The 23,742-nt window shown below is 42.9% G+C and overlaps 7 protein-coding genes across 12 annotated transcripts in view; all 7 read left to right on the forward strand.

Annotated features, from left to right (window-relative positions):
• LOC1277877 (uncharacterized) overlaps positions 1 to 23,742 on the forward strand; it is a 74,740-nt gene that overhangs the window by 33,560 nt on the left and 17,438 nt on the right. The window lies entirely within an intron of this gene.
• LOC133393975 (carboxypeptidase B1-like) lies at positions 7,063 to 8,685 on the forward strand. The gene is made up of 2 exons (XM_061661635.1): positions 7,063 to 7,540; positions 7,609 to 8,685. Exons 1-2 carry the CDS (start codon positions 7,428 to 7,430, stop codon positions 8,513 to 8,515), a joined length of 1,020 nt encoding a protein of 339 aa, XP_061517619.1. The 5' UTR covers positions 7,063 to 7,427; the 3' UTR covers positions 8,516 to 8,685.
• LOC133393976 (carboxypeptidase B1-like) lies at positions 9,473 to 15,189 on the forward strand. Of its 3 annotated transcripts, none has more exons than XM_061661638.1 (2): positions 9,473 to 9,742; positions 9,807 to 10,814. In XM_061661638.1, exons 1-2 carry the CDS (start codon positions 9,636 to 9,638, stop codon positions 10,279 to 10,281), a joined length of 582 nt encoding a protein of 193 aa, XP_061517622.1. In that variant the 5' UTR covers positions 9,473 to 9,635; the 3' UTR covers positions 10,282 to 10,814. The 3 variants fall into 3 exon arrangements, with proteins under 3 accessions (XP_061517622.1, XP_061517621.1, XP_061517620.1); XM_061661637.1 differs by lacking the exon at positions 9,807 to 10,814 and adding an exon at positions 14,171 to 15,189 and having other exon boundaries at positions 9,562 to 9,742; XM_061661636.1 differs by lacking the exons at positions 9,473 to 9,742; positions 9,807 to 10,814 and adding exons at positions 13,927 to 14,109; positions 14,171 to 15,189.
• On the forward strand, positions 11,618 to 12,875 carry LOC133393668 (carboxypeptidase B1-like). The gene is made up of 2 exons (XM_061659502.1): positions 11,618 to 11,807; positions 11,872 to 12,875. The coding sequence occupies exons 1-2, from the start codon at positions 11,701 to 11,703 to the stop codon at positions 12,782 to 12,784; spliced, it is 1,020 nt and encodes a 339-aa protein (XP_061515486.1). The 5' UTR covers positions 11,618 to 11,700; the 3' UTR covers positions 12,785 to 12,875.
• Positions 16,935 to 19,933, forward strand: LOC133393974 (carboxypeptidase B1-like). 2 transcript variants are annotated; one of them, XR_009766542.1, is made up of 3 exons: positions 16,935 to 17,111; positions 17,173 to 18,827; positions 18,897 to 18,989. XR_009766542.1 is itself a non-coding variant. In XM_061661634.1 (2 exons), exons 1-2 carry the CDS (start codon positions 18,712 to 18,714, stop codon positions 19,813 to 19,815), a joined length of 1,035 nt encoding a protein of 344 aa, XP_061517618.1. In that variant the 5' UTR covers positions 18,667 to 18,711; the 3' UTR covers positions 19,816 to 19,933. The 2 variants fall into 2 exon arrangements, 1 of the variants encoding a protein (XP_061517618.1); XM_061661634.1 differs by lacking the exon at positions 16,935 to 17,111 and having other exon boundaries at positions 18,667 to 18,827; positions 18,897 to 19,933.
• On the forward strand, positions 20,498 to 22,029 carry LOC133393973 (carboxypeptidase B1-like). Its single transcript, XM_061661633.1, has 2 exons — positions 20,498 to 20,807; positions 20,867 to 22,029. Exons 1-2 carry the CDS (start codon positions 20,731 to 20,733, stop codon positions 21,786 to 21,788), a joined length of 999 nt encoding a protein of 332 aa, XP_061517617.1. The 5' UTR covers positions 20,498 to 20,730; the 3' UTR covers positions 21,789 to 22,029.
• Positions 22,395 to 23,717, forward strand: LOC3291645 (carboxypeptidase B1). The gene is made up of 2 exons (XM_061661639.1): positions 22,395 to 22,525; positions 22,585 to 23,717. Exons 1-2 carry the CDS (start codon positions 22,449 to 22,451, stop codon positions 23,486 to 23,488), a joined length of 981 nt encoding a protein of 326 aa, XP_061517623.1. The 5' UTR covers positions 22,395 to 22,448; the 3' UTR covers positions 23,489 to 23,717.

The raw sequence follows: 23,742 nt of genomic DNA on the forward strand, positions 1-23,742 counted from the left end.
GGGGCATTGGGGTAATATAGGGCAGAGAAATTATGCCTACCGCGTCAATCCATCGATCGTGCGTCGATCGTGCGGTGCGGAACTGCGGGAACCCGTTAACGCCAGATTCGATCAGGCGGTGGCAGTGGCGGCGAAGGCGACGGCGAGACCTGTCTTGTAACTGCCTCCGGACAACCCGTCCAACGGACACCTTTATGATGGAAAGGGTCGCCACTCGCATGTCGGCATGTCGGCAGCCCATTCCGGCCGCTCGTGCCTTTCTGCAAAACTGTCAAGGGACACAAAAAGCAGCATGAGTGTTTAGGGACCCGTCCCAGACCAGAATCACCGCTGCTACAATGAACTCATTGAGCCGTTTGAAACTCTCCAACAGGCAGGCTGTTTCGATAGCATCCCCAAGGGGCTCTCCCTAGCGGCACGCTACCGCCGGGCGTGTTGATGAAGTAATAATAAATTTACAAAGACACCCTACAATGCTCACCGGGCGCAACCGGGTTGATAATTCATTTAACCACCACACTCCTCGACTCGCGCGAGCCCTAATGATCAATGAACCAAGACGTTTTGGCGGGAGGAGACGTTCGATCGTTCCGAACTATTGGGAGCTTAATTGTTCAAATGCTTTCCAGAGCTTGATCGTGCGTTCGCGCTCTGGGTGTGCTAGCAGGGGGACTTTGTTTGGGGGGAGGGGGGGATTAATAATCACTGGTGGGTAGGTCGATTTTGATTGATTGTACAGCGGTGCCTGCTGCTAGACGTGAGGTCTCCGTGTTCGTGATGTTGCATGACTGGACAGTGCGTAGGGAAGCTGTGCACTTGTCTCGCACAGATCTCTATAGACACAAACGAATCATTGTACGGGGTTGTCAAGCTACCAAATTGGAATGCGTGATCAATACGCACGCGAATGCGTGATCTGGGAAGGATTTCGTTTCTTGTGCGTCCACTAGTCTCCTATAGAATGCGGATGTTTATGACACATGATAGTGATCGGTAAACATTGCGCTGCTGATGGAGATATTGGTCGTTTTTAATGATGCTGTTTATGCGTCACATTCTCTCGGGGGCAATGCAGCCAGTTTCAATAATGTACACAATCTTATACACCATCCTCCGGCGAGCACATAAATTCTCAACGGACATAAAACGCATTAAATAACTACCCTTGGTTATTACTTCATTTCGCTTCTACCCGAGCCCAACAGCTTACAGTACATTCACAAGTTTTTATATAGAATGAAAAAAACAAGAGTCGATTCGATTGCAAAATGACCACCCGTGGCTTTTCCCAGTCCAACACATATCTCATATTTTCCTTCCCAAGCGCACCCGTCAATTCGCGGCCACGAGCATACTTTGAACTCAGTGTTTATGAGTTTAAAAATCGGTGTTAATTAGGCGGCCGCATGATCCGAGGCTTTGCACTCTCCCCGCCGTCGTGCTCCGGGGGACTCGAGACGTGGCTTCCCCTTTTTTTCGGGAGTTAACAGTTAATGTGCGCTCTTAAGTATCTGCCCTAACATGGCCAGCCAGTCGCACTGCGATATTGAGATGTTAAAATTCGATACCGGATCGACGTCGATTTGTGTCGATCAAATTCGATCACGATTCGCCTTTATCGTGCACCCGTGATCTCCACCGCTAAAAGCACACAATCCACTCTCGAGGCTTTCCAGCATTCTGTGACAAGATCTTGATCCCCCGTGCCATAACCGCACGTGCGCGCACGGGCTCGGGCTCAGATTCCCGGTGTCTGTACGCTCCAAGAAGCAAGAAGTGATCCAGAAAGAAGTCCGCTTGACAGCGATGAATCTCAGATTTCAATCTTCTAGATTCGCGAAAATCTGGCGCACCGTTTGAACCAATAAAGTACAACCGCCACTCTTGGGTCGCTTACGGCGAGAAAAAAACAACTTTAAATTGAATTAAATTATTATAAAAATCCATTTACAGCTTCACGCTTTTCGAGCCAAATATGGTAGAACTGGTTCAAACGAGCGGTCCCGCCGGTTACCAATTCGAAATAAATTCCCGAGACAACTGGGGACGAAGGTTCGATAGTTGCATTGCTAGCTTTCAACGAATCGAATCGAATCGCCCTAAGAAAACCATCATCGCCTTCATCGCCAAAAGCCCAAAGCTACCCAAAGCTGCTCCGGCTATTTCGCTTCCTTTAAGTCCGTCCAGAGCCTCACGAACGAAAATTGATACATTTCTCCAAACCCGCTCAACGCCCCGAGGATACTCAGCACACACACACAGCTGCAACGAAGCACGGAAAGCAGCCAAGAACTGCTCGGTCGCACCGACATGGACAGCCAGTAAGCATTTACTCAATCACTCGCTGACTTGCCGGGACCGCGGGACACGACACCTGACACCCCGCGAATGGTTGGGTTATCAAATTTATCGTTGTCCCATGTTGGGGCCGAACTATTTTATGTGCGTTTGGACTGTTTTGACTGCGCGTTTGTCGGACTGTTTTGTAGGAGCTGTGCTAGCGACAACCCCCCGGGTCCGGTTAAGATTTGCAATCGCACTGGCCCGGGATCGGAATTTGATCCACCCTTGAGCGATGGTTTCGACGACAGAGGCCAGGAGATGAATGTTCTCGGTTTACCAGATGCTCCAGAAAGGTCAGATTTGCCGCCGGGCATCCGTCAGGCGAACAGGGCGCCCGACCCTTTCTGACAAGCAGTGCACAAGACGGGTTCTCCACCCAAAGCACCACAGTGGATGCGGTTTTCGCCTTTGATCGGGTGAAGCGCGCTAAAATTGGATTATTTATGCGTGTGCGCTTTAGCGCGATCGTCAAGTGCACTTTCTCACGCTAGCGCAAACTGGGATGATGGTGCCCGTCCCACTGACACATCGTGATGAATATTCGGTTTTACATCAGAGAGTTGCATCACGAATTCATTACAGCTGCGCAGGAATGTTTCGGACAGCTTCAGGCAAAAGTTGTTGTTAAATACTTTTGCCAGACAGAAACATTGTTACCAGACATCGGCGACTCAAGGGCAATTCCCTCGGTCAGTCGCTAGCTCTTCCTGTTCCCGAACATTTCCCCCATGTACAATGAGTTATGAGTTCATGTTTATTAAATTCACTCACCTCAACACTTCATTAACATTGCGCACGATTCGGTTCGCAATGACCAGGAAAGGGATAAAAAAAAAACAAAACAACAGCAATGATCACGTTTCAACACCCAGAGATTGTGGAAACGATCAGAGTACGATCGTTAACAGCAGCTCCTTTCGACAATTAAAATTCGCTCGTTCTCGTTAAGGCGCTTTGCTTTCTGCTGCTGTGGAATGCTAAAATGGTGTTTTCCGTTGATTAAAAATGAGTCACGGGGAAGGGGCGGCGCAGCGACAAACAAACAACACGTCCAACTCACCGAACCGTGTAATCGTGTCGTGGTGCAAAAAAAACAAACCTCAAAAAATAACACAAAATGCACCTTCCTCTCTCAACGGACATGCGTGCGACTAATGGATGAGTTAATTGTTCGAAATTTGAAACCATACAAAGGGAGGAGAAAATGCATGCAAGAGACTCTCTCCCATCACACACACCTTTCGTTTTGCACTTTACGGTTGCCAGTTGCGGGTGTTCGGTTCCAGGTTTCGCGTGTTAATGTTTTATGGATTTATTCAATCTCCCGAACATGTCCACGGTAATGGAGAAACACTTCCGCGGGGGCCTTTCCTTTCATCGACTGATACACGGTACTGTCACGAAATGCAACAAGATGTTCCATCTGATCTGGTCAGAGGAGTGAAATAAAAATACGACCACATTATTCTGCTGGTACAAGACCCAACCCGATTTAGGGGGGTCACTGCATTCGGTACCTTACCCGCCGTGAGTGTTGTTTCCCATGGTAACAGGAGCCTCGGAACAGAACGCGTTGGTCATTCGCGGCTAGAGAACAACAGGACGAAGCGTATTTTGCCGATTCGGACCCAATCTGAACCTGCACACCACAACATAGCATGCGCCATTGCTCATAATCGCTCGCTCATAAATTGCCCTCTCAAATGGAGCCTGTTTTGTTCGCTGAGCTTGCCCGTATTACTTTCGCCTGAAAATCTTTCCACTGAAATTGATCTTAAACACGCTGCAGCTACTGAATGGAAGCTGCCGGTAACCGTTCGACATAATCGGCATACCTTTCGCTCGCCCCGGGTTTGCTTCCCTTGCCGTTTGAGATTCGTTTGTTGTGAGATTCGCGTACGTTACTTCCACCGGTAGCTCACACACATACACACCCGGTAGCACACCAAAACTCGATGCTGATCAGCCAGCAGCAGCAGATGCGAATTTATGAATCCAGACCCCCTTCATTCCATCGATGCCCGAAATGGCACACCCCGTTGGGCTTCACCGCTTGGCCGCAGACTTTTACCTTATCGGGCAACAAGCTCGATCCGTTTTTTCCCCTTCTCTTCTTCTGATACGCGTATTTATTATCGGTGTGAGAGCTGGAGCCTGTCTTGTGGACACCTTGCAAGCAATGCAAGCTGATTCCAGCCCCACATGTGATGCACACACCACGCACACCCTAACGCCAAACATGACACACACGCGGTTTTGTTGCCCGGTTGCACCTATGCAGATCATGGGCCGGCTGAGGACGATACAGGAAGATACAGCTTCGTTGCAACGGCATCGCGTCGATTATGATAATAATGGACAACCACCAACCAGCAGCATCCCACAGTCACCACCACGATGAAGATGCTGTTGATGGAAGCACCGGTGGCAGCCCCGTTGTGGTTCGTCTGGCCACCGGGGGTCCTACCTCAACGGCAAAATTTACGGTAGTGCCTCTCTCGCGCGCTAAACAGCTCCTCCAACGGCAAATGTGCAATGCCGCTTGTGACCGCGGACGTTAATTACCACCGGTTTTTCTGCTGCACACCCGTGGCAATAAAACTAATCGTCATGGCGTTCACCAACCACCACGCGCGGACCCGCTGCTCCACATGGAAGTAACTACTCTCTTTCTCTATTCGGGATCGTCTCATTCTGCCCCAAACCGCCCTTCCTTCACCTTCATGCCTTCTTGCACGCGGTGACCACAAACCGAAGCCTCCAACGTTGGCAAGCGTGCGTCAGCGGCGCGGAGACACCGTGGCGGTACCCGAGTGCCCGTATGTTGCGATTTTGCTCTATAAGTTGAAAACTAACGAGCTCGCTCTGCTGGAGGTTTCTTTCCTTGTTTTCGATTCTTTAAATCAATTACTACTATTTAACACCTTTTATATTTGAATTAATAAGTTTGCCCGATCCGGGGCGTTGATTAGGCGCGGAGCATTAGCGAGAGCTGTCTTTGGGTGTGTGGCACTTGGCGCTGGCCGCAGTTGGAGATATGTGAGGGGAATGTTGCTGGACGCAAACGGCGTTGAATTGACGCGTTATGGCGCGTTATTAGATTGGTGCGATGTGTGTCTGTTATTTTTTTCTTAATTTACACATTTGTCTAAGGATTTCCATTCTATTTACCGGCGACGTCAAGCGCGTGTTGGGCAGCATAGATTTGGACCTATCGGGGTGGAAAATTGTCGTCGCTGCAGTGTGTGCAGGTGTGTTGCGAACAAATGACCATCTCACGGTAATACACGCGTTAATCGCCATCGCATTTTGGGTGGTCGGCACCAGCCCACCAACCATTACGGGGAATGGAAACTGAACTGTTTATGGAGTGTGGAGGGACTTGAGAAATGAATGCAACGGTGCGCGAGTGAGCTTAGGGCGAGGCATGAAATTTGTTGCAGACTTGATGGGCATTTGCAGCGTGCTGGTCCCGAAACGGATGAACGTTGGTTCAGGTGTGAAGCTATCTTCTAGGACGCATCTTATCGCTCAGATGGACTGGCTTAATGAGAGTATGTGTTCCCACGTGTTCACTGCAATCGAATCACTTTGTAAGACACACATACTCTTTGGTAAATGCAATCTTCCCTATTTGGATTCTACACATATGTGGTGGTCCAACTCCCACCCTCTCCCCGGCAAGACTAATTTATGTGTCGCGATGCCTTAAAACTTGCGACTCAAACTTTCGCACAACTTGTAGGATAAAGTGGAACAAAATGCTTAATCAGACCAATTTGTGCAGCCGCTGGGACAATGGTGTTACGGCGCTCCACAACTCAGGCTTACCTTGCGGGGACACACCCGCAGCACTGCTCCCAAAACGGTCACTGAATAATGTGTTAATCTTACGTGGGGTGGGTTAGTAACACACATATCGCGACGCATTGAGACCTCCTCCCCTCTCCCCCACTCACGATGCACACAAATTGAGTTCTTATCCACCTGCTGTTTGTTGAACCGGGTTGAATTCGCGTCAGGGTTGTCCCCCTCCTTCACTCCCAACAATCGATTTCTTCACACCGTCAGCTGACCCCAAACAAACGTCGTGTCATAAGCTTACGACTTAACACCGAAAATTATGAACCATTTGCCGAAAACGAAGCAATCAGAAACCGCTCGTTTTGGAGCTTCGATTGCATAGCGTTTCAATACTTTACACCTCGCACATTCGATGGCCGTGTGGGCGTATCGCAGCGGTGGTGATCACAGGAACTCAGCGCGAACATACGCTTCGAAGGAGACACACAACCGGAACATCGTCCGCCTAATTAGCATGCGTTCGATGTGTCGGGTGTGTTGTTTGCTGAGTTTGCCAATTTGTGTGTCTTTTCTTCGTTGCAATCGACCGATGCACATACTACGATCTCTTCATAAGTGTAATTAGCAGAACGGGACTGTGGTCCAATTAGATGCGGCAACTTATGAACCGACCAGGAGGGTCTGTCAATGTCTTGTTCACATGATGCGACCGGTGACTCGGTGCTGTGAAATCTATTGATCGAAAAGGAATGTGGAACGATTATTTCTTCCCAAGCCGGTTGTCCCAGTGATTGACTGGATGAGATCAAACGTGTAAATGGGCACCATACTGGGCGGAAGGCGCCTTCTGCACGTTGGAATTCTGCCGGCTGGACCATTCGAGTGGCTCCCCAAGGGTTCCACCAATATCACGCTACATTCCCACGGATTCACACGGTTAATTGTGCCTTCTGATTGATCCTCGCATTGCACATGACATTTTCCACCCTTTGGCTATTCGAGTTCATGTCAATAAACGGAAACCTCTTACCAAACAGCTGCTTGTTGTTTTTTATGGATCTCTTACGATCGTTATGAACGCTAATTTCATGGAGCTTAAGCTTAATTAACTTTGAAGAGAAGCCAATTATTTCTTTGTTTTAGAAACAATTACAAAACCTTCTACAATTCGTCACATAGCACTTAACCTCATATAAAACGAGGATAGAAAAGGCTGAACGGTAGTTACCGTGTGGTACAATCTTAACTTCAGTTATACTTTGATAGTGATACGATCCAAGATGTTTGGCTTAGGGGTGTTGATGCTAGCGCTAGCTACTGTGCACTGTATTCCAAACTTTACGTTCGATAGTGACGCTACTGCGGGCAACCTGGAACTGGACTTTACATATGAGTAAGTCTGCTGGGCAATATACTAGAGATTTGATTATGAATTAACGAATAACTTCTCCACGGTTTCAGTGAAAATGCCATTGACGATTACTACCCACTTGACGGTTTCTTGTCATTTGACAGAGCCAATGAATGGCTAACCATTTTAATTAACAAATATCCTAGCAATATCACGACCAAGCCGCTCGACAGATCGCACGAAGGACGAAGCATCAGAGCCGTCTACATCAATAGGCAGCAAGAGAAGAAAATCATCGTAGTAGCGAACTTGCATGCCCGTGAGTGGGCCGCTACATCCTCGGCCATCTACATCATCCATGAGCTGATTTATCATGCCAACAAGTACCCAGAAGCGTTCCAGTTTCAATGGATCGTTGTGCCGATAGCGAATCCGGACGGCTACGAGTATACCACGACCACAGACCGCCTCTGGCGCAAAAACCGCAATAGTCCTCTCGGCATTGATCTCAACCGCAACTTTGGCTACAAGTGGGAGGTGGAGGTAAACCCCGACGATAAAAATCCCGAAGGAGACACGTACCGCGGACCGTCGGCGTTTTCCGAACAGGAGAGTAAAGCAATAGGGAATCTTCTGAAGGAACATGCACAGACAACGATGCTGTACGTCGATCTCCACACATTCGGTGAGACTATCCTGTATCCGTGGAGCTTTATGGACGAGGCGGCACCGAATGCGGCCTGGAGCAGATCCGTTGCCGAGGAAGGGGCGCGTGGTATCCTCTTGCGGTCGGGTAAAACCTATCAGGTTGGTACCCCTGCCGAGCGCTCGTTCAAAGAGTCTGGATCCAGTATAGACTACTGCTTTAGTCTTAACATTAAAGCATGTATTGCGGTCGAGCTGACAGCGGGATCATACGAACTTCAGAACAGCACCATCCCGCTGGCCGGCCAGGAAGCGCTAGCTGCAGTGCTCGCGATGGCTGTTTATGCAAACGCTGGGAATTCGCCGCTCTAAATCGAGCTCTTTCTTATATCGCTCGTGCTTAGTTTGTTATTTATAACTTATTATAATAAATATTATAAAAATATTGCATAAACGTATGATCTAAACCAGGCGCCTCCAAACTTTTCAGCTCGCGGGCCGCATTGCTTCAAAAATAACTATGTTGAGGGCCATTTGACGCTACCTTTAACTGATGAGTGAACGTTTAAATCTCGTTTTTATAACAAAATACTAGCTATACTTGCACAGATTCGTGTTACTAAAGCTTGATTTTTGTCGAAGAAAAGTAAAAAATACAATTTTATTTGAAAAAGTCAAAATAACGTAATATTTATTTTAACTCTGGCAAAATCATCGCGGGCCGCATTATAAGCTCTTGAGGGCCGCATGCGGCCCGCGGGCCGTAGTTTGGAGAACCCCGAACTAAACAATCAAATTATCTTTTTATAAAGCACACCAAATACGACTTCACTTTCATGAAGTCGTACGATTGTGCATACTTAATTCAAATAAAAAATGAATATGAAATGTAAATTTTAGTAGCTTAAAAATTAAGCTTTTTTTAAATCGTTTCGTGAAGGCGATAAAATTAGATACTGTTAGAAAAAACTAGAAAACATCACACATTTAGTACATGTGAGATCAACCTTCTTCTTTTTATTATCTGGCATAACAATTGACTATGGTTTAATCCGCCAGAGCCAATCATCTGCTTGGATATCCGAGGCAATCGTTCGAAGACCCGTGTAGTACGTTTCGACACGTATGTATATCTTGTACACTAAACGCAGATGCCTCTTTAGATGAATATCATGAATATTATCAAGGGCAATGGATTTGTAACAACTGTATATCAACTACTAATCCATTTTTTAAGGTAAGCCACATTGCATTGTATTTTTTGAATATAACTTTAACTACAATTTTATTGATAATCATTTCTAAATAAGCGTGTAATTCAGTCCTCCGTATCAATTGCATCATACTTAATTCCTTAATTGAAATGAAACTGAGATCCAGTATATAAAGTTTCGATACAAAACATCCCACAGAGCAGATCAAGTGTCTACCTTACCTACAGAATTCTAACCTTACCTAATTTTTCTAAGCATTCAAGGAACTCAAACACGACATGTTAGTCATAGGTGTATTGCTGACGTTCCTAACGCTGGTTACTGTAAACTGTCGGTCAAACTTCGCCTACAATCAGAGTGTTCCTTACACTAACTTGCAATCTGAGTAAGTATCAAACACTTATTTGTATTCGCAATAATACAACAAGGACCTTATTTCCCACTTACAGCCTCGACAATTTTAATTTCTTGGATGTTTTCATGTCGTATGATGAAACCAATCAATGGTTGGCAGCTCTAGAGGCGAAATATCCAGCAAGGTGTAAGGTACAACCGATTGCTCGATCTTACGAAGGGCGTGACATCATGGCCGTCTATATCAATACACAACAAAGCAAGAAAATTTTCGTAGTCGCTAACCTGAATGCCCGTGAGTGGGCTGCCATGACATCGGCCATCTACATCATCCACGAGCTTATTCGGAATTCCAACAGCTACCAAGACGCGGCCAACTATCAATGGGTCGTTATTCCGATAGCGAATCCAGACGGTTACGACTATACAAAAAGCACAGATCGCTTCTGGCGCAAAAACCGTGCCCCGCAGACGGTAGTTGATATCGGAACTGACCTAAACCGTAACTTTGATTACATGTGGGACGTCCTGATCAATAAGAAAGATGATTTTTTGCAATCAGAAACCTAACGCGGTCCATCTGCGTTTTCGGAAATAGAAAGTAAGGCCATTGGCCAGTTTCTTCAGCAAAATGCGAATTCAATCGTACTGTACGTTGATCTACAAGCTTACGGAGAGTATTTAATGACTCCCTGGGGTTATACGAAAGATCCTGCACCAAGTGCCGTGTTTCTTACATCCATAGCACAAGCCGGCTCTCAAGCTATAACAGATCCTACGAGCGTACTAGGCGAGGATCCACATTATTTGGTGGGTTCAGCAGCAGAGATAATGAAAGAGGCTCCTGGATCTAGTATCGACTACTGTCTATCCGTTGGAGTAAAGGCTTGTATTGCCATGAAGTTGTCTAGTAGAGAATACGAAATAAATACATCGGCTATCCCTCTATTCGGCAAACAAGCGCTCACTGCAGTGCAAGCAATGGCAGTCAAAGCGGACGGATGAAAAAAGCTACAACTGAACATGAGTGAATTTCTCAGATATGACCTCCTGCTTATACTATCATTTCAATGACTAATAAAAGATACATAACAAAACGTAAATTACACAGCGACTTTACATATTCCGGGTTATTCTACATCGATATCATAACTGTAATAAAATTCCAATTCATATAAAACACCAGTTGTTGGAATGTTTTAATTTGATATCGGAGTTTGGACATCGAACTATCAGTGGAAGTTACCGTTACCATTAATATAATGTAACGCAAAGGGAATATGTTCCGTAGGAAATTCTTTCCAAACTTTGTCTTTGTCACTGCGGACATCCTTACAAAATTCTGTTGATTTTGCCTGTTGATCTTCTTAATATTTTCAATCGGCACTCAAAACCTTTTTTTTTTATTTTTTAGAGCATTAATAAAAAGCTTCAATCAAATGGCTTTAGATTAACCCAAGCGAACAAAAATCATCAGTTTTTCACAATTTTAATTCCCAAAACATGAATGTGTTTCGATTCGATCGAATCCACAATTTGGGATTTCTTACATTAACCCACTGTATAAACGGAGACAATTTACCCGCCCTTTTAACTTATCGTTATTGATTCAGTTTCCGTGAAAGCTATCAGATTCTTTCTTAGACGCTACTAGAGGTTCAGCCCTTCTTGATTTCCTAATTGATGTTATCATTATCGTGTTTAATAGTCGTATGAATTGTTTTGCTACTTTCAAAAGTTGCTCTAAATGTGATAATCGAGTTATTACCCTAATATTTACGTTTCAAATTAAAATTTGATATCCGTAACATAATTTCATACGATACTAAGCTTCTTATCTTAAAGAAATTGCAATTTCTTGAACTATTCGCAATGACGCTGAGATCGAATATATAAAGCTTCGATACAAAATTTCAAACCAAGCAGTTGAAGACTCTACCTAACCTACAGAAACATTTTCATCAAGCATTCGAAGAACTCAAACACAACATGTTAGTGATAGGAGTATTGCTGGCGTTCCTAACGCTGGCTACTGTTAACTGTCGGCCAAACTTCGCCAACAATCATAGTGTTCCTTACACTAACTTGCAATCTGAGTGAGTAACAAACGCTTATTTGTATTCGCAATAATACAACAAGGACCTTATTTCCCACTTACAGCCTCGACAATTTTAATCCCCTAGATTTCTTTATGTCATATGAAGAAACCAATCAATGGTTGGCAGCATTAGAAGCTAAATATCCAGACAAGTGCAAGGTACAATCCATTGGTAATTCGTACTGGGGACTTGATATAAACGCCATTTATATCAACACACAACAAAGCAAGAAAATTTTCGTAGTCGCTAACCTAAATGCGCGCGAGTGGGCTGCCATGACATCGGCCATCTACATCATCCACGAGCTTGTTCGTAATTCCAATGGCTACCCAGACGCGGCCAACTATCAATGGGTCGTTATTCCGATAGCGAATCCAGACGGTTACGACTATACAACAACCACAAATCGCTTCTGGCGCAAGAACCGTGCACCACAAACGGTAATTGATTTCGGAACTGACCTAAACCGTAACTTTGATTATATGTGGGACCTGGTGATAACCGACCAAGACGATGACCTGCAATCAGAAACCTACCGCGGTCCAACCGCGTTTTCGGAATCGGAAAGTAAGGCGATTGGCCAGTTTCTTCAGCAAAATGCGAATTCAATCGTGCTCTACGTTGATCTACAAGCTTTTGGAGAGTATTTAATGACTCCCTGGGGTTATACGAGAAATCCTGCACCAAATGCTGACTTCCTTACGTCCGTAGCACAGGCCGGATCCAAAGCTATAACAGATCCTACAAGAGTACCTCGCGATGCGCCCTTTTATTTGGTGGGATCAGCAGCAGAGATAATGAAAGAGGCGTCTGGATCTAGCATCGACTACTGTCTTTCCGTTGGAGTAAAGGCTTGTATCGCCATGAAGTTGACAAGTCAAGGATACGAAATATACACCTCGGCTATACCTCTATACGGCCAACAAGCCCTCGCTGCAGTGCAAGCAATGGCAGTTAAAGCGGACGGAGGATAAAAGCTCCAACTGAACATGTCTAATAGTTTTGAAATATGACCTCCTGCAAATGTTTATCCTATTAATAACTAATAAAAGATGCATTACAAAATACTAAAACAGACGCGTATATTCCAGATCTAAGATTATTCTAGACAGCATGCTCTTGAGGAATTTTAAAAGTCCTCATATAAAAGACCACTTGAAGCACATGGTGAAATATTTTAAATTGATACTGAAATTTCCACAGTTCACTATCAATGGAAGTTTCCTATCATAACATGAAATACAATGCAACGAACACCAGAATTGTGTATTGCTTTCTATTACAGATGTCGGTGCGCAACAGTCCAACCAAATGTATGGTAGATAATTTCATTTACTTATCAATTTATATCGACACTCATATACAAAATGCTTCTATAATATAATGTATCCAAATAGATCTTCTTCTTCTTCTTTGTCACATCAACCGTAATCGGTCAAGGTCTGTAGGTACCACTAATGTGCAAGACTTTCAGTAATTTATTGATTACCCGTAGCAGGATAGTCCGTCCTATTTATAAGGGGCGTGATCCTTTCAGGGCTTGTACCTATGACGGGCATGTTGTTTAGTCATACGAGTTGACGACTGTACCATGAGACCGGCCCTAATAGATAAACGGCGTCCAAATGCACAGGAAAAATCTTTCATATTAATACTATTAAAAGAGTTTTAATTTATTCCAGACTTAACGTTCATAAATGCCCTTCGTCAAATGATACATTTCTGGTCTGGTTTAAAAATCATTTCACTGATTCTCTTGATTGTAACAATTGCTAGAAGAATTTCACGCTATTACGAATAGTTTTGGTTCTTTCATTAATTATTCCAAATAAGCTAATTGATTCAATATCATTAATGTTATCAAACCTATTTGTTCCTGTTTTCAATGGAAATATACAATTCGCTTGGTAGTTACCTTTCTGTTACGAAATTACTATTTAATGTCCGTAACATGATTTTTTTTATTCAGAAAGAACGGCTTTGGCCGTATTGCTTAATCCGTAACATGATATCATAAACTAATTATCATGTGCATTTGATATCCAAAATACATTCCATTTCTTTTGTTTGCTGAAATGAAACTGAAAACCGATATATAAAGTTTCGATACAACACATCCCACAGAGCAGTTCAAGTGTCTACCTTACCTACAGAATCATTTTTACTAAGCATTAAAAGAACACAAACTCAACATGTTAGTCATAAGAGTATTGCTGGCGTTCCTAACGCTGGCTACTGTTAACTGTCGATCAAACTTCACTTACAATCAGAGTGTTCCTTACACTAACTTGCAATCTGAGTGAGTAACAAACGCTTATTTGTATTGGCAATAATACAACAACGACCTTTCCTACTTACAGCCTTGACAGCTTTAATGTTTTGGATGTTTTCATGTCGTATGATCAAACCAATCAATGGTTGGCAGCATTAGAAGCTAAATATCCAGACAAGTGCAAGGTACAACCGATTGGCGATTCTTTCTATGGTCTCGATATCAACGCGATCCATATCAACACACAACAAAGCAAGAAAATTTTCGTAGTCGCTAACCTGAATGCCCGCGAGTGGGCTGCCATGACATCGGCCATCTACATCATCCACGAGCTTGTTCGGAATTCCAACAGCTACCCAGACGCGGCCAAGTATCAATGGATTGTTGTTCCCATTACAAATCCGGATGGCTACGAGTATACAAGAACCACAGATCGCTTCTGGCGCAAAAACCGTTACCCTCAAACGGAAACTGAATTCGGAACTGACCTAAACCGTAACTTTGATTACATGTGGGACTTGTTGCTGAACGAAGAAGATGATGATAGGCTAGGAGAAACTTACCGCGGTCCAGTACCGTTGTCGGAATTCGAAGCTAGGGCAATTGCAAAATTTCTTCAGCAAAATGCGAATTCAATCGTGCTCTATGTTGATCTACAAGCTTACGGAGAGTATTTAATGACTCCCTGGGGTTACACGAGAAATCCTGCACCAAATGCTGAGTTCCTTACGTCTGTAGCACAGGCAGGCTCTAAAGCTATAACAGATCCCACGAGAGTACCTCGCGATGCGCCCTTTTATTTGGTGGGATCAGCAGCGGAGTTAACGAAACCGGCGCCGGGATCTAGTATCGACTACTGTCTATCCGTTGGAGTAAAGGCTTGTATTGCCATGAAGTTGACAAATCGGTCATACGAAATATTTACCTGGGGTATCCCTATATTCGGCCAACAAGCCCTCGCTGCTGTGCAAGCAATGGCAGACAAAGCGGACGAAGGATAAACGCTATGACTGGAGATGTTTAGTTTTGGGATACGAAGCACTGCAAAGATTCAAGCTATCTAAAATTAATAAAAGACGCATTAAAAATAAAAATTGTCACGGTCAATCTTTGCATCAATAGTTTTCTGTGCAACTTTAGTACATTATCAGGTTATCACGATTATCAGGTGATGCAACAGTAAGATCGCTTGATGTAATGTGAAGATTTGTAGTGGAATGTCGCTATTTAACTATCCGTCGATCCGTATGCTGTCTTAAGGTTAAATATTCTATGCTAGGAGTATTTTTAAAAATTTAAAAAAACACTTCCATCCTACTATATTGATCCATGTTTAAAGCCAAACTAAATTAAATTCATTATACTGTCTTATCAAGATTTGTATTGATAAGAACTGCATTCGTTTTAATTCATGTCAGTATCAATGTTCAAAACATCAGTCGAACAGTGTTAATATACTGTTTGAGATTTGATGATATGTGCCTTCTTAAAATATTAATTTCCATTATTCTAGTTCGATTCCACAATTTGGGATCCCTCACATCAACACACTGTATGCACAGAGACAATTTAAACGCCTTCCCAACTTATCATTACTGAACCAGTACATGTGGAAGCTATCTGGTTATTCATAGACGCTACTAGAAGTTCATTCCTTTACACTTTCCAAATTCATGTTATCATTATCGTGTTTCGCACTCGTATGAATTGTTTTGCTATTTTCATAAATTGACATCTCAAACGAAATTATAATTTGATTATATAACGTTATTTCATAAAGTAATTAATTTCTTTTGTTAAAGAAAATTGCAATTTCTTCCATTTTTCAAAATGCCACTGAGATCCAATATATAAGCTTCGATACAAGATTTCAAGCACAACAGTTCAAGTGTCTACCTAAAATATAGACACGTTTTCATCAAGCATTCAAAGAACTCAAACACAACATGTTAGTCATAGGAGTATCCAGCGGCGGATCTAACGGTAGGCGGACTAGGCGGTCGCCTGGGGCCCCGCCGATTTAGGGGCCCCGTAGATCGCCATTCTATAGTATGCCGTATGGAAAGAGTACTAGCGACAAGGGCCCCCAGAAGGATGGCCGATGGGGCCCCGAGGTTGGCGAAACATTTGCACCCCCCCCCCCCCCGTCAGCAAAAATTTTAGAGTTTGCGACAGATGATTTGCGAAGGATTTGATTTGCGAAGGGGGCCCCGCTGAATCAATTGCACCATCCCCCCCCCCGTCAGCAAAAATTGAAGAGTTTGCGACTGATGATCGAAGGGGGCCCCGACGGCATTTCAACTTTACTGTTCAATCTCCCAACAGCAACTTTAGTGCCTATATCATCCCTTATGGGCAGATAGCACTCGCTGCAGTGCAAGCAATGGCAGTAAAAGCGGGTGAATAATAAAAACTCCAATGTAATATATGAATAGCTCATCGAAATTATCTGTAGCAAATATGAATGACCTTTGAATGACCTTAAACCCATGAATGGCCTTTAAATAATTGCTTCAAAAACTGCTGTAATATTAACAATTTGATTTAAGCTCAGCTTGCGAAAGATTTTGGAATTTTATCGAATTATTGAATTATCGAAGACATAAAAACGCCATTTCAACTTATCATTCTGATTTCATTCAATTCCTGTGTAAACTATACTGGACCTACAAAAGCTACCGTAAAAGTAACACGTAACAGTAATTATCGTTGAGTCTCTATACAAAATTAAAATTTGATACCCGTAACATAATTTCATAAACTATTAATTTTGTTATATCAATGTTAAGTGAATTCCACTTGTTTTCTTGAATGAAAATAAACTATGATCTAATATATAAAACTGCGTCATGACCACAGCGCAGTTGAAGTGTCTAACTAACCTAGAGAATCGTTTTCATCAAGCATTCGAAGAACTGAAATATGTTGCTGACAAGAATATTTCTGATGTCCTTAACGCTGGCTGCAGTAAACTGTCGGCCAAATTTCCCCTACAATCAGAGTGTTCCTTACACTAACTTGCAATCCGAGTGAGTGCCAAAGATTTTCTTTGATCTACGTTTATACAACAAGGACCTTTCCCATTTACAGCCCAGACAATTTTAACCCCTTGGATTTCTTCATGTCATATGATGAAACCAATCAATGGTTGGCAGCTCTAGAGGCGAAATATCCAGACAAGTGCAAGGTTGAACCGATTGGTCGATCGTACGAAGGGCGTGAAATCAACGCCATCTACATCAACAAGCAACAAAACAAGAAGGTTTTTGTAGTAGCCAACATGCATGCCCGTGAATGGGCTGCCATGACATCGGCCATCTACATCATTCGTGAACTCCTTCGTAATTCCAACAGCTACCCAGAAGCGTCTACGTATCAGTGGATCGTTGTGCCCATGGCGAATCCAGACGGTTACGAGTATACCAAAGCTGGTGATCGTTTCTGGCGCAAAAATCGTGCCCCACAGCAAGACAACGCCCTCGGAGTTGACCTAAACCGTAACTTTGGTTACAAGTGGGAGTTGTACCTGAATGAAGAAGATGACATTCCGAAGGAAGAAACGTACCGCGGTCCATCCGCATTTTCTGAGCCAGAAAGTCGCGCAATAGGTGATTTTCTGCAGCAATATGCTAAGTCCATCGTACTGTTCGTAGATCTACATACATACGGAGAGTACATCCTAATTCCCTTGGGTTATACGACAGAGCCTGCACCAAACGCTGATTTTCTCATGTCCGTAGCGCAGGCCGGATCCGCGGCCGTATTATCTCAAACGAATCAATTTTATCTAGTTGGTACTCCACCGCAGCTATTGTACGCGGTGTCCGGATCAAGCTTAGATTACTGTTACTCTGTTGGCGTCAAAGCGTGTATTGCTATCGAACTGACGGGTGATGGGTTTGAAATTGAGCCAAATAATATCATTCCACATGGCCAAGAAGCACTCGCCGCAGTGCAAGCAATGGCAGTCAAAGCGGATGAAGGATAAAAGCCCCAATTTGACATGTATGGCTTATTCGGTATGAATTTCTGAGTTTTTTCAATTTTAAAATTTTAATAAATGATTATAGAAATGATAATTTAAAAAACCAAAGATTTTTCCCCTATTAGTTTTAAAATTTCATGAAATGCAAGTTAAATTTCATGGAACGTAAGAACAATTGTTGTGTATTATTAACTTTTTTACATTACTGACTGATCTTGCCTTTCCTGTCTCGTAGTACAGCTGTCAAATCGTAACAAAATGCCTCGAATGGACCGAATGATCCGATGATCCGAGAATGATCCAAATGCAAATAAGTATCCGGAAACGATACATGATACAACGATACAGAAACTGACGTATGTTCCATTGTACTATTATTACAAAAACAAACTTAAATAGCTGACAGAATAGCTACATTGTTCTCATAACATCTAGGCAACGTTGTTTGAGATGAATAATAATGTATATCACGCTTAAGGGATGTTTACTTATCGCGTTCAATTTGTCGCGCGTTAATTACTTGTTTCATTCATAATTTGTTCCACATAATATGCGTGTAATTACTGCTCAACTGATTTTTTGGTATAAAAACCTGCAGGAGTGTACAGTTTCGTGATACAGTGCTTCAATTCCACGCATGTAATATGGTTCAAAAACTTTCATTGCTGAGCAGCCAGTCCGTTGCACTAATGTTGCTTTTACTTGTTACCATTATCAGTATACCGGGATTTCAAGCTATACCAGGCGATCTTCCGCGTGAGTAAGTACTCTTCACGTTGTTCATGATGTACTCAGCACGATGCTCACAACTATTGGTATCACATCGCAGGTGCTACAATAGGACTTTTGCAGATGAATTCAACGTGTTCGATTTCTTTTTATCGTATGAAGATACTCAACAATGGTTAGACGCACTAGCAACGGAAAATCCTGAAAAGTGTCAACTACAAAAGCTCGAAGAAACGTACGAAGGTCGTAATGTAAGCGCCATCGTTATCAACTATAATCTCCCGAAAAAGATCATCGTGATAGGGAATCTTCAGGCCCGCGAGTGGGTTGGCATGTCTTCCGCTGTCTACATAATTCACGAGCTGATACTCAACGCTGGTAACTATCCGGATGCGAACAAATTTCAATGGATCATAGTCCCGATGCCAAATCCGGACGGGTACGAGTTCAGCCGAGTGCATGATAGAAAGTGGAACAAGAATCGTTCACCTCAGAGCAATGCAAACTTTGGCGTGAATCTGGATGGTAATTTTAACAACCAGTGGAATGTCAACGGCAATCCATCACGCGCCGATCCTGCGGGAAGGGTATACCGTGGTCCGGCCCCGTTTTCCGAACCGGAAACAAGAGCTCTTCGGGATCTTATGCACAACCATATCGACGCTGTTCTGCTCGTCGATTTGCAAGGGTTCGGCCAGCTTATTCTCATGCCGTGGTCGTGGACGGAGGAGCCAGCACCGAACGCGGACCGAACGAGAGCCATTGCAATTGCTGGTAGCGCTGCAATCTTCGAACAGACACAACAATTTTTTGATGTTGGAATAGCTTCCGATTATTTCCCATTTGCCTACGGTGTGTGTCATGATTATTGCAATGCAATTGGAGTAAAAACATGTCTCACGTTGAGGCAAACCATGCAGGAATACGAAATATCGACGGATCAAATCATATTGTTTGGCCAGGAAGCATTCGTTGCCATTCATGCAATGGCCGAAAAGTCCAATTTAAGTAATATCTAAAGCCAGGCCAGGCGAAATTTCCGTTGTTGCACGGTCAAAAAAAGTTTTCTGCGTAAAAGTATGTCCTATTCTGATGAAAATATTTAACAATAAATAAAGTATACACCTGTAACTAGAACGACGTAACCACAATGCTAAAATACCATAATTAAATACAACGCCAATAACATTGCTCTGCAGAAAAGGCTGATACGATCTACAAACAAATAAAAAATAAATAAAGAATAACGCATATGTATAAATTACTGTCATTACTTGAGCTGTGCCTGTAGTTCGAAATATATCTGACACAATAAAACATTGCCGCTACTATTACTATAAATTTTTATCTTCACTATTTCTACATAAATACTTTTTTTTTGATTTCGTGGTACAATCGTCAACTAGCACGACTTTACAACTTTCTCGTCATGGGTTCAAGCCCCGAATGGATCATGTCCCCATACGTAGGACTGACTATCCTGCAATGGGTAATCAATAAGTCATTGAAAGCCAAGCCAGAAAAGAAAAGAGTTTTTTTTCTTTTTTATAGAGACTTTGAGCCGAATGTCATCAAAGGCAGACCTTGACCGACAACGGTTGCTGTGCCAAAGAAGAAGAAGAAGAAGCAACAAAAACTTGCTAAAACATGAATATAGCAATAAACAGAAACGTTTTATGTTAAGTCCATTTCAACAACTGTACGAATTAAAGCTCGCTTCTATTTAAATTAAGAATTTACTCATTTTGACTAATGACACTTAACTAATTTTACTAAAACAAATATTTTGAAAATACTATGACATCGAACAAGGAATTTCATTTCAAGCCTCATTAGACGTTTGCCAAAATAAACATCACTAATAATGGCTAAAAAGCGAATTATTTTCAGCTTTAAAAGGCTACCTTCTGTCGTTAAGAGTGTTACAATCAACTATGACTTCCAGCATAGCTCTCAGCATGTTTTACTACACGATATTGTTGTTACTCACTACAATACCAACTTCATTCAGGTGATGAGCTTGTGCTTTAGTAGAAACACCGCCAAAATAAACACACCCATAAATTTCAGTGCAATCGTCGATCCTACTGAAGCCATTCATCGCTTCCTGACATACGAAGAGACTAACGAGTTCTTGCACACATTAGCATTGCTATTCTCGGGCAAGGTGAGCGTTGAAAAAATCGGAGAAACAGCGTTAGGTCGTGACATCAATGTGATCAACATCAACTACAACGCGAAAAAGAAGGTCATCTTGGTAGCGAACCTGCATGCCCGCGAGTGGGCCGCTATGTCCTCGGCGCTTTACATCATATCAGAACTGGTCTACAATGGCGACCAGTATCCAGAGCTATCCCAGTTCCGCTGGATGATCATCCCGATGGCCAATCCGGACGGCTACGAGTATACCAGGATATACGATCGCTACTGGAGCAAGAACAGATCCCCACAGCCTAACTCAAGAACCTTTGGTGTTGATTTGAACGGTAACTTTGGATACAAATGGGATGAGAATAAATACCGAGTGGATCCTAGCAGTCGGACGTACAACGGGCCAAGCGCGTTCTCGGAACGAGAAAGCAGTGCAATCGGCCAGCTTCTTAACCAGCATGCCGATAATACGATACTTTACGTAGACATGCACACTTTCGGGAATCACATTTTTTACCCTTGGGGCTACACAACCGATCAGGCGCCAGATTCAGGAAAATCTAGAGCTGTTGCTATTGTCGGAGCAGATATCATTCGGGAGAAGTATCACGAATATTATACTGTAGGAACGCCCGCTCATCTCTTCCAACGAACGTATGGGTCAAGCATGGACTACTGCCATTCCGTGGGCATCAATGTGTGCCTGTGGTTTGAGCAGACAAACGTTGGGTTTCAGATTAAGGAAAATGATATTGAGCGTATTGGGCAGGAAGCATGGGCAGCTATTACAGCAATGGCAGTGAGAGCTAACCAGATTGTTGATGTCTTCTATCCCGAATAATAACGAACGTGATATTTGAACATGAAATTACCATGAAATCATCAATAAGCCCAAACATACAGATAGCCTCGATGAACTGAAATCAGTTTAAACATAAAACTGGTAATTAATCTATCTTGAAACACGAAAATTGCTCTCCAAAACGGCATTTGATATTGCGTTTTAAAACGGCAGAATCGTATCACCTGTATTGATTTTCTAACAAAATAAAGAATACATTTCATGACAACTAACGTTCCGATCATTCCGAACAGTTAATATTAAGTCCCATGAAATAGATGTTTTTATCGATGTCAAGTGTACAACAGAAATGAATGTCTCTTCATCTTAATAAAATGAAAAATGGTGATGAAGTGAAGTTTTGTACTTTTATCTTCTGCCTTCATTTAGGCCTTTTTTATAATTTTTAATAAAATTTTCTCCACATGATGTAGCTTTAAGTATTGTTTACAGTGTTATCGGTATGAGCAATGACCATTTTTAAGCAAATAATAATACATACGCTTCGTTAGGCACTTAATTGACTCAAAAAAGCAATATGCGTCTTGTTAAATATTAATTCATGCATAGAAAATGGAATCATTCAAGCCCATTTAATACTTCATTAGTTCCTGTTGTAAGCTATATAAGAATCATTGAACGAAGTTATACACAACAACGATGGCATCAAACATTGTGCTCAAAATGTGCTCCATTTCAATATTTCTGCTACTTGCTGCAATCCATCCTTCAATAAGGTAATATATGCGAATTTCCCTGGACACATGGTCAAACTACACACAATTACCATTCTCAGTGTCATCGACGATCCAACCGACGCTCTGCACCGCTTCCTATCTTACGATGAAACCAACGAGTTCATGTTTACCTTACTTCAACTATTTCCGAAACAAGTGAGCGTTGAAAAACTGGGCGAAACGTGGCTAGGTCGAGACATCAATATGATGACCATCAACTACAACGCGAGAGACACGATCGTGTTGGTTGCGAACCTGCATGCCCGCGAGTGGGCCGCTATGACTACCGCGCTTTTCATCATATTTGAGCTGGTCTATAATGGCCATCATCATCCAGAACTATCCCAGTTCCGCTGGATGATCGTTCCAATTGCCAATCCGGATGGCTACGAGTTCACCAGGGAAAGAGACCGGTACTGGAGCAAGAACAGATCACCACAGCCTGATTCACAAACCTTTGGTGTTGATTTGAATGGCAACTTTGCGTACAAATGGGAAGAGAATGACAGGCCAGTAGAACCGAAAGATCGAACCTACAACGGACCAGAGGCCGGATCGGAACCGGAAACCAGAGCAATTAGCAAGCTTTTAGAGTCCATTGGCCCCGATATCCTCTTGTTCGTCGATATGCATACGTTTGGCAATCACATTTTCCATCCTTGGAGCTATACCACGGAACCTGCCGAAAATGTTGAACTAACGAAAGCTGTGGCACACGCCGGTGCAGATGCCATCCGATTTAAGTATGAGGAATACTACACCGTTGGAACACCATCACAACTATATCGACGGGTGTACGGAACGCCGATCGATTACTGCCAGTCTTTACGGATACGTGTCTGTCTGTGGCTTGAGATGACAAACAGTGGGTTCCAGTTTGAGGAGAGTAGAATTATGCGCTACGGTGAGGAAGGTTGGACTGCAATCAAAGCAATGGCATTGAAGGCAGCTGGAGTTTTGTAATTTCACCCTTAGCGGAATTAAGTAGATTGGCAACATTGGCTGTTGTCTTCTGTTGGTATGTTGGCAACATTGTGTTTGATTGATGACTTGGAAATAAAATATAAACAATAAAGTAATCATTACAGCAATGAAATAGTACAAAACCTTATTACGTCTCTCATTATCAGCGCAGCAATCAAAACATTATAGGAAGCATTCTTTAGGTAAAACTTGGAATATAAAATATGTTAATGCCCGAATTATATTTTCTTGTT

Source organism: Anopheles gambiae, chromosome 3 (genome assembly GCF_943734735.2).
Source record: "Anopheles gambiae chromosome 3, idAnoGambNW_F1_1, whole genome shotgun sequence".
In the NCBI taxonomy this organism is placed as follows: Eukaryota; Metazoa; Arthropoda; class Insecta; order Diptera; family Culicidae; genus Anopheles; species Anopheles gambiae.

Coding starts and splice junctions, on each gene's coding strand:
- LOC133393973 (XM_061661633.1), top strand. CDS start 20,731: ATGACTTCCAGCATAGCTCTCAGCATGTTTTACTACACGATATTGTTG. Junction 20,808..20,866: donor ACAATACCAACTTCATTCAG/GTGATGAGCTTG, acceptor CATAAATTTCAG/TGCAATCGTCGATCCTACTG.
- LOC133393974 (XM_061661634.1), top strand. CDS start 18,712: ATGGTTCAAAAACTTTCATTGCTGAGCAGCCAGTCCGTTGCACTAATG. Junction 18,828..18,896: donor CCAGGCGATCTTCCGCGTGA/GTAAGTACTCTT, acceptor ATCACATCGCAG/GTGCTACAATAGGACTTTTG.
- LOC3291645 (XM_061661639.1), top strand. CDS start 22,449: ATGGCATCAAACATTGTGCTCAAAATGTGCTCCATTTCAATATTTCTG. Junction 22,526..22,584: donor GCAATCCATCCTTCAATAAG/GTAATATATGCG, acceptor TACCATTCTCAG/TGTCATCGACGATCCAACCG.
- LOC133393975 (XM_061661635.1), top strand. CDS start 7,428: ATGTTTGGCTTAGGGGTGTTGATGCTAGCGCTAGCTACTGTGCACTGT. Junction 7,541..7,608: donor GAACTGGACTTTACATATGA/GTAAGTCTGCTG, acceptor CCACGGTTTCAG/TGAAAATGCCATTGACGATT.
- LOC133393668 (XM_061659502.1), top strand. CDS start 11,701: ATGTTAGTGATAGGAGTATTGCTGGCGTTCCTAACGCTGGCTACTGTT. Junction 11,808..11,871: donor TACACTAACTTGCAATCTGA/GTGAGTAACAAA, acceptor TCCCACTTACAG/CCTCGACAATTTTAATCCCC.
- LOC133393976 (XM_061661637.1), top strand. CDS start 9,636: ATGTTAGTCATAGGTGTATTGCTGACGTTCCTAACGCTGGTTACTGTA. Junction 9,743..14,170: donor TACACTAACTTGCAATCTGA/GTAAGTATCAAA, acceptor TCCTACTTACAG/CCTTGACAGCTTTAATGTTT.